Source organism: Mustela nivalis (assembly GCF_964662115.1).
Source record: "Mustela nivalis genome assembly, chromosome: 10".
Taxonomy (NCBI): domain Eukaryota; kingdom Metazoa; phylum Chordata; class Mammalia; order Carnivora; family Mustelidae; genus Mustela; species Mustela nivalis.
This window is the reverse complement of record NC_139029.1, coordinates 14,618,434-14,634,283: the sequence shown is the minus strand read 5'-3', so window position 1 is coordinate 14,634,283 and position 15,850 is coordinate 14,618,434. Positions and strand designations below refer to the sequence as shown.

Sequence of the window (15,850 nt, the reverse complement as noted above, 5' to 3'; positions counted from 1 at the left end):
TCCTCAAGGGAGGGCCTGAACTGTGGAGGGGGAAAGCCTGGCTCTGGTTTCTAGGGGAGAGGCTGGAGGGAAAGGAGGAAGGAATCTCTGTCCCACTGCAGAGGTGGCAAGGACTCCCGGGTACCAGTTAGGGAGCACCGGCTGGCACTCACCTGACGCTACTGAGTGCCCAGGGGAGGCCGGATGTCTGGGGGGGGGGGCGTTAAAAAATGTGTTTGAGGTTTCACAGCTAGGAAGTGTCAGAGCCTGGTCCAGCACTGACACCCTTATGCACTGTGTGTGTGTGTGTGTGTGTGTGTCTGTCTGTCTTGGAGACTGTGCCACTTGCCCAGGCATAGATCTGCGCCCTTCTTTCCAACAGCTGCACAGTACTGCATGGCATAAACAGACCTTAATGGACCTCTCCGGTTCCCTCTGGGTGGCCATTAGTTTGTTTTAGAACCCTTACTAATAAATCTTTGCTACCTCTACAAAAACGGTGACTTTGTGCCCCATCAGACTAATGAAAAATAATGCAGCAGCAAGGGTTTTACTTAATAGACCCAAGCTCCTTGTAGCTGTTAACTTTGTCAATCCTTGGCAAAACCCTCGAAGGTGGATGTGTTATTTTTGTCAGCCCCATTCTGCAGATGAAGAAACGGAGGCACAGAAAGATTAAGTGACTTGCCAAAGGTCACGCAGCTCACAAGTGGGCGGGCTGAGATTTGAACCCTGGGGGAGTTGAAGGATGAAGGTATAAGCTCCTGCCTCCTTGTCCCTTTGTCGCTGGCCATCCGTCTTCAGGCTTACGTGCTGGGACGCGGCAGGGGGCACATTCTTGGAGGTGGTCGTGCAGGTTAAGAAAGTACATTTTTTTTTTTTAAGATTTAATTAATTTGTGACTGAGAGAGATACCAAGAGAGGGAACACAGCCATGGAGGAGCTGGAGAGGGAGAAGCAGGCTCCCCCTAAGCAGGGAGTCCGATATGGGGCTCGATCCCAGGACCCTGGGATCATGACCTGAGCCAAAGGCAGATGCTTAACGACTGAGCCACCCAGGTGCCCCAAGAAAGTACATTTAAATTCTGCTGTTGCTTGAGGGACCAGAAGCTGGCCAGGGAGTGTCCTGTGCATCCCTGGCTGAGGGAACGTGACCCCCCACCCTCACTCCACCCCCAGCCAGTGAAGCAGCTGCAGCTGGTCAGAACCCAAGAGGCTGGAGCCCACACTGGGTTCTTTGTCTTCAGTGGGAATCCTGCAGCCCACACAGCCCCTCTTAAGGACCCACTGTCCCAGCACCAGCAGGGCCTCCCGGGGGCCAGGCCCGGCTGGGAAACTTGGCACATAGGAGACTGCTTGGCTTCGGTGCCAAGTGGACATGCAGAGTCCACTCAGGAGTCATTCTCACTGAAAAGAGACTGACGAGGCTGATGGCCACGTCCAAAGGGGTGCAGCAGCCTGGAGAGGCCTGGGGTCTCGGGTCCCAGTCCTGGCACTGTGTAGACCCCATCAGCTCCTGGTCTTCCATCCCCCCAGCCCCGGCTCTCTGGGCACCCATGTGCTGCTTTCACTTAGGAAGGGAACGCTTCCCCCTCCTCAGGCCAGCCTGCGGGCGCCTAGGCCTTGCCCCTTGGGGGGGCCTCCTGGATTGCCCTTTGAGGAGTGGGCTTCCTCCACTGGCCTGGCCAGGCTCTCCATCCACACATCTGAGGCCCTAGAGCAGAAAGGCAGGAGTGCCTGCCAAGAGGGAGCCAGGCAACCCTCTAAGCACCAAACTGAGGGGATAGTTCTAGGTCCAAGGCAATCTCCCTGGCCCTGCCTGGCCTTCGAACAAGGGGCTCTTGACGGCTCCTTAACCCATCAGGGTATGTGGAGAGAAGGGGTCCGGGGTGGGAGCGGGGAGAGGAGCTGGGGGCCGACCCTCCAAGAGAGAAGCCGTTGCTGTGAACCAAGGTCAGTTTCTTCGTGTCTGAAATGGGGAGACCAGCGCACCACGTCCCCCTGCCCGAGTGAGACAAGCCGTGAAGGTCGGTACCCAGACCAGTCATTTCCCAGGGGAGGCTGGGGCTGATAGCCCTGGCCCAGGGCCCAGGTGAACAGGTCCTGAAAGGCTTCTGAAGAATTCCTGCCAGCCTGTCGCCCTGCCCTCTTGTTGTACCCTTGGTCGTCCTCCCCTCCCCCCACTTCTGTTCTGTGTGCATTCCCTTAGTCAGAAAACCCCACAGAAAATCTCAAGGCTCTGAGGGCTGCCCTGGGGTAATCCCTTCCTCTTTGGGGGCCAGAGGGGGCATTCTGGAAGGGGTGGGCGAGTCTAGGGGACCGGACCAATGAATGTCCTGTGTCTGGGGACCCATCTTCAGTTGGGGGCAGGTGGGACAGCTCCCTGCAGGGTGGGGCGCTGGGCAGAGAGCTCTGAGTGAGCCGCGTGCAGAGGAGGCGGTCCCGGCGTTTGCGGAGTGAATGAGCGACGTGCTCTGGGACTCAGAGCCCAGACCCTGCGCAGAAGGTTGCGGAGTGACAGAACCTAGTGGGGCATCTTCATCCCCTTTGCTCCTCCTCCTCACCAGCCAGTGGCGGGGGGCACCTAGGAGAGGGGGATAAGAGTGGGCAATACAAGAGCACCCTAGAGACTGTGCCCCTTCCTTCACTCATCCATTTGCCCGAAAAGCAGAGCTTTTGACTTACAGCGCGAGACTTATGCAGCAGCCATTTATTGAGTGCCTGTTGTGTATCGGGCCTGGGCTGAGCACTCTGCATGAATGAATGAACTCCTTCCAGCACCACAGGGGCGTGTGTGTGTGTGTGTGTGTGTGTGTGCGCGCGCGCGCGCGCGCGTGTGTGCGGGAGTGGGGGCGGAGTTCCATGCAGATGAGAATGTTGAGGCACAGGGAGGGCAAGGACTTGCCCACAGTGCAGACCATTTTGCCCCCGGATTCCAAGTTCTTGACCCCGCCCGCTGCGAGTTTCCCCCTCCTCGTGGATCCGGGCGGGAGTGGAAAGGGGTGGGGGGTGGGGGAGATCCGCCGGCACCGCCCAACGGCTCCGGGGAGGGGGCAGTGGCACAGGGTGTAGTCTGCAGAAGAGGGTCTGTAGCCCCGTGCGCCCCTGGTCGGGGGTGGAGGATAGCTGTTGGCCAGCACCCCGCGTGCCCCGCATCCCCCCTGCCCCTCTCCGAGGTCCCCGCTCGGAAAGTCCCGGGAAGCCCCCGCCCCCGGCCCGCGGGCGGCGGGAACAAGCGGCCCTTTCTGCGCGCGGCGGCCCCCGGCAGCTGGCCCGCGGCCCGCGGGGGCGCGGACAATCCCGGGGCTTGTGGCCGGGGCGGGGCGGCCCGAGTTGCCAAGGTGACCCGGGCGCGGGGAAGGCTGCCCCGGCGCGGCGCGGGCGGCGGGGCTGCCGGGCGGCGGCGGCACCATGAGCGGCCGGAAGCGCAGCTTCACCTTCGGGGCCTACGGCGGGTAGGTGCGCCGGGCGGGGGCGCCCGTGTGCGCGCGGAGGCCCCCGGGGTGGGCGGGCCGGGGGCGGGGGGCGCCGCACTTGCGAGTCTGGGTTTGCGTGTGAGGGGAGCGCTTCGGGGGTGAGACCGCGTGTGTGCGCCTGTGGGTCCCGGCCGGCTGCCCGCGGACACCCGTGGACGCGCGAGGGCCCGGTGCGCCTCTGCGCAGGGCTGGGGTGCGGAGCCGGTGGGTGCGCGCCCCCGGGTCGGGGCGCGGCCTTGCAGGAGCCTCTACTTGGCCTTTGAAGTTGCTGGGCCCCTTCAGCGAGGCTTTGGAAGGAGAGAGCCTAGAAGCCATCAGCAGGCCCATGCTTACATTTCCCTGCCCAAACCTCCTCCTCCCGGGGCTGGGGCTGCCGGGGCTTGGAGACCTAGGGCCGTGGAGGCAGAGTGGTGGCTGGTCCGTCTTGGGGTCACCGTCCCTCCTGACCCCAAGTGTCCACCTCCGAGGAGTGCAGCGTAGGGCTGGGGAGATTCTTGCCTTAGGCAGACTTGGTACATTGGAAGGAAGACCAGGTGCAGAGACTGGGGCCGGAGCCCCTTCCCTGGCCAGCCAGGTAGTTGGATGACCTTCCACCAGGCCCTGCCTCCTTGTCGGGGAGACACACAGGACCCGCCTTGGGGAGCAGAGCGGTTGGAGCTCACATGTGTAAAGCTGCCGGGGCAGGGCAGGTGCTCTGGGAGGTGTGGGGGTGGTGTCCCAGGTGGCAGCCCTCACTAAATGCCCAGCCTCACCAGGGACCCTGGCAGAGGAGTTGTGGGGGTGGTGGGAGACAGGATCCCCTCCTCGTCTGGGGCCCTGCTAGCCTCCAGGCGATGAAAGGACTCCTGGTTACTGACACCGAGAGGCAGCCCAGGAAGTGTGGCTGGGGTCCATGGTCGGAGCCAGGACAAGCCCTGACCTCTCAGGCCTCCCTTTCCTTGTCTGCAGAGTCCACATGAGCTGACCCCTAGGAAGACCCCAGCCCTGCCTCGTCCCCCTCTGGCAGAGTCTGGTTTGGTCCCCCTTCCTCATTCTCCTCTGGCCTCTGGGCAGGAGGCAAGAGTTGTTTGTTGTCCCAACAGCTGCCCAGTCTCTTGGCCCCCAGCTGGGCAGGAGGGTGGAACTCACCCCAGCCCTCCCCAACCTCAAGGTGCCCTCAGAGGGCAACATCCACACCCTCTCTGTGACGTCGGCCTTGGAGGGATTTGGGGAAAACAAAGTCTGGGGATAGCCCCTGAGCGCTGGGGCTCACGTTCTTCCTCTGGCCGTGCGATGAGGCCGGGCAGGGAGTGTGTGTGTGCTGGGGGTGAGGTGGGAGAGGAGGGTGCATACGAGTGAGCTTTAGCTCTGGGATGGAGGCAGGCCGCCAGGAAAGCGGAGGGACGGTTCTTCCTGCCCCCCGTAAACCATAAACACCCACATCCTTCAATCCTGCCTGGAATTCCAATCCTGTCCCACTCCACCTGTTCCCAAACCCCCCATCTCGGCCACCAGCCCCTAGTCTGGTCCTGGGCCCCTGCTTCCCTACCCCTGTGCCCCCAATCCCGCCGTTTTCCCTTATTCTTCCACCCCACACCTTCCCATGGCCTTAACCGGACACTGCAGAGACCTAACCAGGTCTCTGCAGCTTGTGGGGGACTGTGACAGTGCAGCGGCACCCAAGAAACAATATCTCCTCCGGGCCCCGCAGGCAGGGTGCTGGGTGAGTTGGGGTTGGCTTGATGGGCTAGGCGGGGCTGGGGGAGAAGGGGCTGCCCCCTCATTTGCTGCCCCTCTTGCTGTGTTTCAGAGTGGACAAATCCTTCACCCCTCGCCGAAGTGTGTGGTGAGTACTGGGAGCTCTCAGGAGGGGCTGGGCTGCTTGGCTGAACCTCGGGGACACTCCCAAACCAGCCCCCCACCCTACAGTGACAGACCAGACCGCCACCAACCCTGCGGCCACCCTATCACCCACTATACCAGTTCTTCCTGCAGCTGTTTTGCCCTACAGTTCTCTCTTGATCTCCAACTCAGAGTCACGAAAATCAGGTTAAATCTTAGTTCTGCCTAGCATCCGTGTGACCTTAGTGATTCACTAACCTCTCTGACCTTCCCTGTTCTCATCTGTGAAATGGGGATTAAAATGGCCATTTAACAGAGTGTAAAATTGTAAAACAAACAAACAAAACACCTAAAAAACAAAAATAAGGCCTGCCATACTGTAGGCCCTCACTGAAAGTGCTTTCTTCCCAGCTCATGGCCCCTGGGGGGCTGAGGGTGCCCTTGATCCCAAGTCCTCTAGTTCCGTCCCATACGTAGCCTTCACAACCCCCTCCTGCAGCCTGTTGCCCCAGTCTGAGGCTGCCCTTTCTTTGGAGCAGCCCTTTCTGTGTCTGCAGCTTCCCCAACAGCAAGGGCGGTGGGTGGAGGTGCGGCCTCGCCTCGGGATCCACAGCACCCCCGAAGCCCAGCAGGCGGGTGCCTCCCAGCTTCCCCAGCCCCAACAGCACATGGGCCCAGCTGGCTGCTCCCGTTACCACTTCAACTCCAGCGGGAGAGCTTGCGCTTCCTGTCCCTGCTGGGGACTTCCCAGGGTCCCCAGGCTCTGCAGTGTGCCCCCCCCCACAGCTACTAGACCACTCCTGTCTGGCACCATTGCCCCACCTGCTGCTGAGTCTCCCCAGGAAGCCACACCTGGGGTGGGAGGCACCCAGGTGCCCAGGCTGAGGTCTAGGACCTGCCCTTTTATTTTCCTTTGATGCTCTCTGTGCAGCCTAGGACCAGTCACTCCCCCTCTCTGGGCTTTATCTCCCGCTGCTGTGCGCAGTCGATTTGAGCCTCCAGTAGTGCAGGATCATATGCTAAACCTAGGGCAGGGACAGGGTGAGGGGAGATAGAGATAAAGTGAGGAAGACGCCATCCTTTTCTTCAAGGACTTCATTAATAGTGTTTTAGCAACAGCCACTTGTTAAGGACCTGCTGTGTACCCGGGTACTGGTAGGTGCGTGAACTGTATCATCTCACATAGTCGTTACCACTTCCCTGAGTTAGGAACTGTTATCTCTAATTACAGATGAGAACAGTGATGCACAGAGTGGAGGAAGTGACTTGTCCAAGGTCACACAGCTCTTCGGGGGCAGAGCTGCGATTTGAATATTAATCTTCCAGACCCTGCAGAGCCCAGAGTCTTGTGCATTCTGTCCCAGGGCCTCCAGACCACATGGTGGGTCTGACCCCTTGAGAGAGGTCTCGAAGATGGAGAGGTGACCCAGAACTTCTCTAGGGAGCCCTGAACAAAGCATCAGAGATGAGGGCCCAGGACTGATGGTAACTGACTAGCTGTGTGACTTTGGGCAAATCTCTTCCCCTCTTTGGGCCACAGTTGACAAACTTCTGAAATAGGATTTTGGAATCACGAGGATTTGGTCAGTCCCCAAAGTACCTTGGCCCACACCCTCCTCTCTGGAGATGCTGTCCAAGGTGCTAACCTCTAAGGCCCTCCCTTCTAAGCGGATTGCTTAGCTCCCAGCCTGCGCCTGGCATATAGTTACTGCTCTGTAAATGGCAGTCATTTTGATGATGAATTATGACTTTCTGGCTAGTCTGGGACTCACTTCTCTTGTGACCTGCATTTCTGATCAGTAGGAACACAGCCCCTGAGAGCACCATCTCCGTAGCTTTGCTCATATTTTCCCATCCCCTTGACATGCTCTCTCCTCCCTTTCCCACAAGCCCTCACCACACCTCCAGCCCTCCGGCCTACCTTTATCACTGTGCGTTGAGTGTTTTCTTTTCCGATCCCCATGTTCTTTCTCTCCTTGGAGTACCTCCCTCTGCTTATCATGCCTGTAGAGCCCACATGCATGCTCCTTTCTGGCATAACAGAAAGAGCGTGGCCTTCAGAGTCTTGACAGGTGTGGACTTGAATCTGCCTCTGCCGCATGTTCATGGTGTGACTTTGGGCAGGTCGCTTCCCCTCTGTGAGCCCCACTTGCTGCTCAGTTAAGTGTGGAATTGGCTCTCTCAGTGAGTTGAATGTGTCGGTCTAACGCTGTGGTACAAAGCAGGTTCTGAGGCCCTTGAAAGCAGGGGTTCCTTGAGCTATTTTTGACTAAGGCCCATTTTCTACCATGAGTCACCAAAAAGCTGGGCTCTCATCTCCTCATGTCTCTGTCCTCCCCACAATCTTACACAGCTGCCCAAACCCAGGAAATGCTTAATAGATGTCAGTGGAGTTGAATTAAATGTGTCCAGAGTGGAACACTTGAAACTTTGTCAAGGCTGGGAGAGCTTCCTGGAAGAGATGTGGCTTCCTCCACCCCCTTTAAAAAAGGGATGAAGAAGTTGGGGCTTAGCTCAGGGAGCGGCGAGGCCTGATATAGGCCAGATGTGATCACGGCTGGCTTCCCCTACCCCCTGCCCCTCACCAGCAGGTTATCTGCAGTGGAGAAGCTCAGAACAGGTGTGAAGAAAGGATGAGGCCCAGTGTGAAGATTAGGAGCCAGTGGGATAGGGGGTAACTGTGGTTCTGTGACCTAACGGGGATTGGACATTGAAGGTGGATTCAGATGGCGGGACGAGGAAGGAGGCGGAGAGGCGTCAGGGTTGGGAGATGGCTAAGTAGAGTTGTGCAAGGCAGGGGTTCTGGAAGAGGACCTTAAGGCTAGGAGTTGGGCGGGGGGGAGCAGGTAGGACCCAAGCAAGAACTACATGCCAACAGCTTGTCAGACACTGTCTCAGGTGGTCTCGGTTGTGATGACGGTATTGCAGATTGGCCTTAGTTTCCCCATTTTGGAGGCCAAAACCAAGACTGGGAACTGGCGAGGGCTGGGTTTGAATCCAGCCTTTTCTCCTGCCCGGGAAGGGGCCTTGGCCAGACGAGGGAGCCAAAGACATGAGAGAAGTTCTGATTACGAGGTGAGGGAGGAGAGGAGAATCAATGACCCTGAGCACCCCCAGAGCAGGGGTCACTGCCCAGCCCCATGTGTCCCCCTGGGAAAGGCCGTCTGGTCACCCAGATATCTCCCATTGGCAGTGATGGTACCGATTGCTCCCACATACGACGCTTTTCCTGGGTCTCGGACCCTGGGCCAAGCACTTCAGCTTAATTATCTCATTCCCTCCTTGGGCCAGCTTTACGCAGCATGAGGCAATTCCCATCATTTCCCCATTTTACAGATGAGGAACCTGAGGCTCAGGGAGGGGCTGGAGCCAGCCCAGAGGCGCGCAGCGTGTGATGAACCCAGACCGGCAGTGCGGTCAGCCTGGCCCTGCAGCTACAGCCCTTGCTCTCTTGGATGCTGCATGTGCTGAGTGGGAGGTCGGGGTGGGTGGTCCCTGTCCTCAGGTGGCTCCTCTCTGTAAGCACTGAGCTGGGAGCCCGGGGGGGCCTGTGTGCTGCTGCAGGAAGCATGAGGCCGGCCTCATTAGTGGCTCTGAAATGCCAGGCAGGCACAGCCCGCTGGGCCTCCACATCTATTATGCATCTGGTGGGCAGGCCCCCGGTGGGCAGCTGGCAGAGCACACGGGGAGCCAGCAGCTGCTTCCTGAGCCCACACCTGCCACCATATCTCTGGGCAGGGATTCCCCCAAGGCATGCCAAGGCATCTCCTGCCTCATTCCCCCGGCCCAACTTGGGTAAGGGAGTCCCACTGGGGACAGAGGCGTGGATGCTGATGACCCTCTTGTTAGCCTGCCCAGCCCAGCAGCCGCTTCTGAGCGAGGCTGGGACCTCGACTGCCCTGGGGGTCACTTGGGGCTAGGGTGGGCAGGGGCCGGCTGCAACAGGGTCTTCCGGGCCCAGGCTCCTGGCTGCACAGAATCTCAGAGCGGTGAAGTTGTGGTCATTTATTCGTTCAGCCACAAAGAAACTAGCAAGTGACTTCTGTATGCCAGGCACAATTCTGGGGACAGCAGGAAATGAGACAAGCCCAGTCCTGGTCTTCAGAGAGCTTGGTGCGGCCAGAAAGTCACCTCTTGGAGCCTCAATTTCCTTGTCCATAAAACGGGGACTAGAGGAGACAGTCTATAAATAGGTAAGAAATGAACCATGATGGTTGTGCTGAACTTTAAGGAATATATAGAGAGATATATTTTAAAGATTTTATTTTATTTATTTGACAGAGAGACAGCAAGAGAGGGAACACAAGCAGAGGCAGAGGGAGAGGGAGAATCAGGCTTCCCTTTGAACAGGGAGCCTGATGTGGGGTTGGATCCCAGGTCCCTGGGATCATGACCTGAGCTGAAGACAGATGCTTGATGACTGAGTCACCCAAGTGCCCCTAAGGATTTTATATTTAGCAACCTCCACAGCCAACATGGGGCTTGAACCCATAGCCCTGAGATCGAGTCTCATGTCCACCGACTGAGCCAGCCAGGTGTCCCCAGCTGTGCTGAATTTTATTTATTTTTATTTTTTTTAAGATTTTATTTGTTTATTTGACAGAGAGAGATCACAAGTAGGCAGAGAGGCAGGCAGAGAGAAAGAGGGGGAAGCAGGCTCCCTGCTGAGCAGAGAGCCCGATGTGGGACTCAATCCCAGGACCCTGAGACCACGACCCAGGCCAAAGGCAGAGGCCCAACCCACTGAGCCACCCAGGCACCCTGTGCTGAATTTTAAAGCAAGGGTTCATGCTACAAAGAGCTGATCCTTAGCTAAATCTTACTGTGTGCCGGGCTGTGTTCCAAAACACTTTTCATGGATTGATGGATTTAATCTTCACAACGGGCCCACGAGGGAGCTACTGTTATTACCCCCCGTTTAGGGCCGAGGAAACTGAAGCAGCAGGGGGGTCAAATAGCGTGTTGAAGGTCTCTTGGCAAAAACTGAAATTTGCACCTAAGCAGCCGGGCTCCAGTTTGCCTATCACCCTGGGCGGTACGGCTGAAGGATGATGCAGGGAGTCGTGAAGGGCCTTCCTGAGGGGGTAGCATTCGAACCCAAATCTGAAGCATAAGAGGAGCCGGATGTGAGAGGAGTTCCCCGGAGGAAAGAGGTATTCTTGACAGAGGAACAGCAGGCACAAAGGCCCTGAGGCAGGAACAAGCTTCGGGTGTCTTGGAAGCAGGGACGAAGCCAGTATGGCTGAAGGGATGAGGGAAAATGAGGTCGGGGGTGGGTGGGGAGAGCAAGGAGGAGGGAGATCCGGCAGGGCCTGCTGGGAGTTTGGGTATAATGTCAGTGACTGACCGGCAGAACGATTATCTCAGACTCCTGGCTTTGTAAAATCTTAGAATCAGAGAATTTGGGCCTTCTGGAATCTCTGGACATGAAAGAGACCTTTGAGATACCCTCCTATGACCTCCCACCTAGCAAGAAGGCCTTGCTTTGGTTCATGACCCCTTTGAGTAGCGGAATGAGGTTTTGGGGGTCTCCTGAGAAAAATATACTTTCATTTTCAAGACCTCCTGAAGCCCACCATTCCTCCTTAAGACCATCATGACCCCCAAGCAGCTCCTTGACTAGCTCTTCCTTGCTCACTCCTAGTGACAGGAGGCTCACTCTCCTCGAAGTAATCCATTCCATATTTGGATATCAAAAATCTTCCGTGGGGCGCCTGGGTGGCTCAGTTGATTAAGCGACTGCCTTCAGCTCAGGTCACGATCCTGGAGTCCCGGAATCGAGTACTGCGTCCGGCTCCCTGCTTGGCGGGGAGTCTGCTTCTCCCTCTGACCCTCCCCCTTCTCACTCTGTCTCTCTCTCTCTCTCTCATTCTCTCTCTCTCAAACAATTAAATAAAATCTTTAAAGACATAAAAATCTTTAAAAAAAAATTCTTCCAAAAAAAAAATTCTTTACAACCAGTTGCCGAAGCCTAGATGTAGCCTCCGGGGCCTCCAATCACCCGAAGTGGCCCTTTAATGAGATAAGGACAGAGATCCTATCTTCCAAGTCTGTTGCTTCTGGACTCAACAGCTACTTGTTCCAGTCCATGCTCATTTTCATCCTCTGCTCAGCAGCTCTTGCAGGCCTTAAGGACCTTTATCTTGGGACGCCTGGGTGGCTCAGTGGGTTAAAGCCTCTGCCTTCAGCTTGGGTCATGATCCCAGGTCCTGGGATGGAGCCCCGCATCACATCGGGCTCTCTGCTCAGCAGGGAGCCTGCTTCCTCCTCTCTCTCTGCCTGCCTCTCTGCCTGCTTGTGATCTCTGTCTGTCAAATACATAAATAAAATCTTAAAAAAAAAAAAAAAAGACCTTTATCTTCCTCTAGGGCCAGGTGATGGCCCCTTCTAAGGAAGGCCATTTCTTTTTGGGGAGGGGGGAGCTCCTGGGAGAGAGCCCAGACCAGAGAGACCCCCCCTCTTCCAAGGAAGAGCCCCTCCAGCTTAGGAGACAACAGAAGATCCCTTCCAGATGGGTTTTGGTCCAAGGACTCCTGCTGTTTTCCTGTGGGATCTTGGGCAGTGAGTCCCCATCTCTGGCTACTTTCCCCTTGCCTATCTTATGCACAGTGAAGAGACAGAAGAGGTCCTTAAGGGCACTTGCAGCTCTAAGGTTCACCGTCTGGTGGACCCTGCTCGCCTCCACATCCCAGCAATGCTCAGACTCAGGTCCCTGTGTAGGGGTGCATGGGAAGACTTGGGTTCCGTTTTTTGGCAGCCCTGACTTCAGATTCCAGCTTCAGTTTTTCTTACTTGCTGTGTGACCTGGCAGACGCCAGTCCACGTCTCTGAATCTCAGATTGTCCATAACAGTGAGAACTGTATTGCTTACCCCACGGGAGTCTTAGAATGAAATAAGTTCAATGTGTGTCCTCAGTGGATGTTTTCCCTTTTACCAAGCGTTCGCATTTTAAGAGAAAAGCCTCATTCCACCAGAGAGAGACTCAGTAAGATTCTAATACTAAATTTGAGGCACTATTGAGGTGGTTTGGTCGAGAAGTAGTGGTTGTAATGGGGCCTTTTATAATATTCCCAAATCCCTTAAAGGCTTTCCTCAGTTCAGGGTCTCCCCCAAGGCAGTCATTCATTCATTCAGCAAATTAATTCAGCAAATATTTAGCGTGGGGATGCCCTCTGAAGGCCAGCCAGACACTGGGGATGTGACTGACATTGGAGATGAGACAAACAGGAAATGAGGAAAGAGGTGGTTCAAATGGGGGTGATAAGTGTCGATTGGGAAGATACAGGGAGTCTGAGAAGGACTCCTCCCCCACACCTAGGAATCAGGAGAGGCTTCCTGGAGGAAGTCGCACAGCAGCACTGTGGAGGGAGAAAAGTATGTGATGGCCTGTGCCGGACACAGGACAGAATTGGACCTGGCAGCTGAAGGTGGGAGGGGTAGCCATCAGGTCATATCCTTGCAAGCCCTACCGTGACTTCCTGTGGGCGCTCCTGAGGGTCTGAATCCCCAGGCCACCACAGGGCAGAGGCCTGCCAGGGTCCCCTGCCCTCCTTCCTGCTCCTGGAACTGCTCTATGCTGTGCTGTGTGTGGTGTAAGTTTGCTTCTCTGGGGCTCATTTTTTTCACCTGTAAAATGAAGAAAACAAAAGCACCTCCTTCGAAGATTATTGTGGGGACGAAATGAGATCATGTGTGACAAGGTGGAAAGCTTCCGCTGGCCCGGAGCCATGGCAGCGATCGTGGTTATTGCCATGTCGCCCTTATGTGCTGGGCCCTGCAGAGGGAGGAGACGGTGTGAACTCTGGCGTCTGGAAGGAAGCTCACCGGCTGCCAGGAGGGGAGAGCTGCGTGCGCGCGAGCAGGCTCTCCAGCCGTCCGCACCACCCTGGACTGGCCCTAAGAACGCTGGCTGATGCAGCCAGACAGGCCTGCACAGTCCCGGCTGGGGGGCCTTGTGTAGTGGCTGCCCTCGCTGATCTGTGGTTTCTTCCTTTGTTCAGTGGGGTGTCCACAGTCCCCATGTGAGCGACGGGGAGAGTGATGACAAGGTGCTTTGGAAGGGCTAGCCAGTGCATCTGCTTCAAGCTGCACCAGCTTCTGGGCCCAGGTGACCTGGAAAAACATAACCCTCCCTCTCTGAGGCTTGTTTTCCTGCCTATAAGATGGGAAGATTGACTACAAAAACATTCCGATGTGCTGGGTTTCTAGTAGAGTCAGATAGTCGCTAAACTTGATTGGGTCTGTTTCACTGTGTGATCTTGGGCTAGAGACTTAATCTCTCTGAACCTCAGTTCCCACATCTATAAATAGGGACAATCTTCACCTCACAGGATTCTTTCGTGGCTTCCATTAGCCATGTGTTCATTCAACAAATATTTCCTGAGACCCTACTGTGTGCCAGGTAGTGTCTAAGATTTGGGGACACAGCAGCAAGTCTCATGGTCATGGTGTCTGACCTTGTGCAGGTTACCTCGCAGTGCAGAAGACAGACGCAAAATGAGCTAACAGACAAACTGGGTCATTTCAGATGGGTAATGGGTGATGAGTGACACGGTGGGTGGGAAGGGGTCTTCCTTGGCTAACAGTATGAGGGAGGGCCTCTGGAGGCCTGAGTGCGAAGGAGCTGGCCATGGGAAAGGGAGTCCAGAAAGAAGGCAGAGTGAGTGAGTGTAAAGGGTTTGAGGCAAAAGCAATATTCCCTGCCCCACCCCAAATCTGGAACATTCCAGATCCTCTCCTGGCAGCAGGTGGAAGGCAGCTGAGCAGCCAGGGGCGTTGGAGGCCTACCGTCTCTCAGATCAAGAGCTGCTGCTCACGAGGCAGGTCAGGGGGAGGGGGCGGGCGTTGTGGGCAGGCAGGCAAGACCAGGCTTGGGTTGGGCCTTGAGTGAGCAGAACGTCCTTTGAGCTCGCAGGGGTGAAGGCCTGGGCCCACCCGGCCACCCTCCGGCCAAGACGTATTCTGGGGTCTGGCACAGAGATCCTGGGCAATTCGGGGAGCGGTTGGGGGCAGGGGAGCAAGGGAACTTACGCTTACTTCCTCATCCAAGCCAGCCTGAGTCTGGGCACTGGCCACAAGTGTCTCGGCCAGAACTGGCCCACCCACGGGGCCAGAGGCTCTTTGGGATGACCCCCCCTCGTATGCACATGTGCACGCGCACAGACACACACACGGTTTCCTTACTTAGGCTCATGGACTTGCCTCCTGTCCAGACCGTGTTGTCATTAGCAGAGAGTTACATCCATACACGGTCCCTCCTGGCACAGAGCCTCACTGAACATCGACTGTGTGCTAGGCCCCCAAACAGATCCGGACCTCACCTGAGGAAGCTCCATTTCTAGAAGGAGAGATTGGCAGTGATGGAGGTCACAGCAGGACACGTGCAAGACAAACCGGTCCATCCACGAGGGTTGCACGCTTCTGCAGAACCCTCCAGGACAGGGTTCTGGAGAAGCGGGTCAGGGGAGGGGCGGTCTGAGCCAGTGTGAGGCAGGGGTTCCGCAAAGCCTGGAGAAGAGGGTACCACCTGCGGGGAGATGGGGGAAGACGGGGCGTGTGTGACAGGTAGGGGGTGTGGTGTGTGCGCAGAGGCCTCGTGGGCCGCGTGAGGAGCCACGGGGCAGGGTGGGGGGCTTTGAGGCTGGTGGATGACGCTAGAGATGCGCACCCCCACACGGCCCAGACACGAACGCTTTCTCTCCCACCCACATTTCACGTTCCTGCCAGGCCTGCCTCGACATCCTCCCCCACGGAGACACACACCCTGTCGCACCACCAGGCAGAGCTGCAGAAAACTCTGAGCTGGCTTCTAGCAAAAGCGTCAGACGTTTGCCCCGCCGGCTCGCCAAGTGCGAGCGGCAGGGCGCTCTGACTCAGCCGGGATCGACCTTTGTCCCTGCCGCTGGGCAGGGGCATCACCGTCCCCTGCACGTGGCTGGTGGCTTCCAGCTTGGGGAGCACGGTGGCTGGCAGCCTCTCACTGAATGCTCCCAGCAACCCTGCAGGGAACAATCATCAACACCGTTTGGCAGCTGGGGAAACAAGCTCCAGAGAGGTCAGGTGATGGGTCCCAGGCCACACAGCTAGAGTTTGACATCGTGGGAATCTGAACGCAGGTCCACCTAACCTCTAGATGTGTCCAGTGGCCCGTCCAGACTCGGGCACATGTGGATGCGCATGTCGCCTTTCCAGGCTCTTGTGGAACATGTGGCAGGCAACCTTCAATGACAAATTCTTCCAGAAACAGGTCGATCAACATGGAAAGCTACTTAGGGCCCCAGTGTGTGCCCACCTGCCCAGGGACCCTGCAGCCTCTGTGGGGTAAGGTCAATGGTAGGACTGAACACCTGCCAGCCCGCCAGCCGGGGGCAGATCAGGGCACAGAGCTGAAGCCTGGAGCTCGGACTCTGCATTTGCATTTGCAAATAAGGCAGACAGCCCTGTCTCCCCCCAAACCCCAGTAGGCTAACCCCAGCTGGCCTGGCTCCCAGGACATGACAGCTGAGGTCCTGGGGCATGGCCCTGTGCCCAGCTGCCTGGGCTGCTTTTCTCCAGTCTTGTCCCTTCCCTGACT

The 15,850-nt window shown here is 57.0% G+C and overlaps 1 protein-coding gene across 9 annotated transcripts in view; it reads left to right on the top strand.

The window, feature by feature from the left end:
* Positions 1 to 3,351: 3,351 nt before the first annotated feature.
* The window catches only part of RAP1GAP (RAP1 GTPase activating protein), a 49,643-nt gene continuing 37,144 nt past the window's right edge, over positions 3,352 to 15,850 (top strand). For 4 of the 9 annotated variants that reach the window (XR_014299163.1, XM_082684603.1, XM_082684601.1 and 1 more), the window contains exons 1-2: positions 3,354 to 3,434; positions 5,245 to 5,280. Coding sequence is in view for 7 of the 9 variants with exons in the window: in XM_082684603.1 (XP_082540729.1) it covers positions 3,391 to 3,434; positions 5,245 to 5,280 (80 nt within the window). In the remaining 2 variants the exon portion in view is untranslated. Of the gene's footprint in view, positions 3,435 to 5,244; positions 5,281 to 15,850 lie in introns of all 9 variants that reach the window. The other 5 variants (XM_082684604.1, XM_082684602.1, XM_082684608.1 and 2 more) reach the window with 3 other exon arrangements.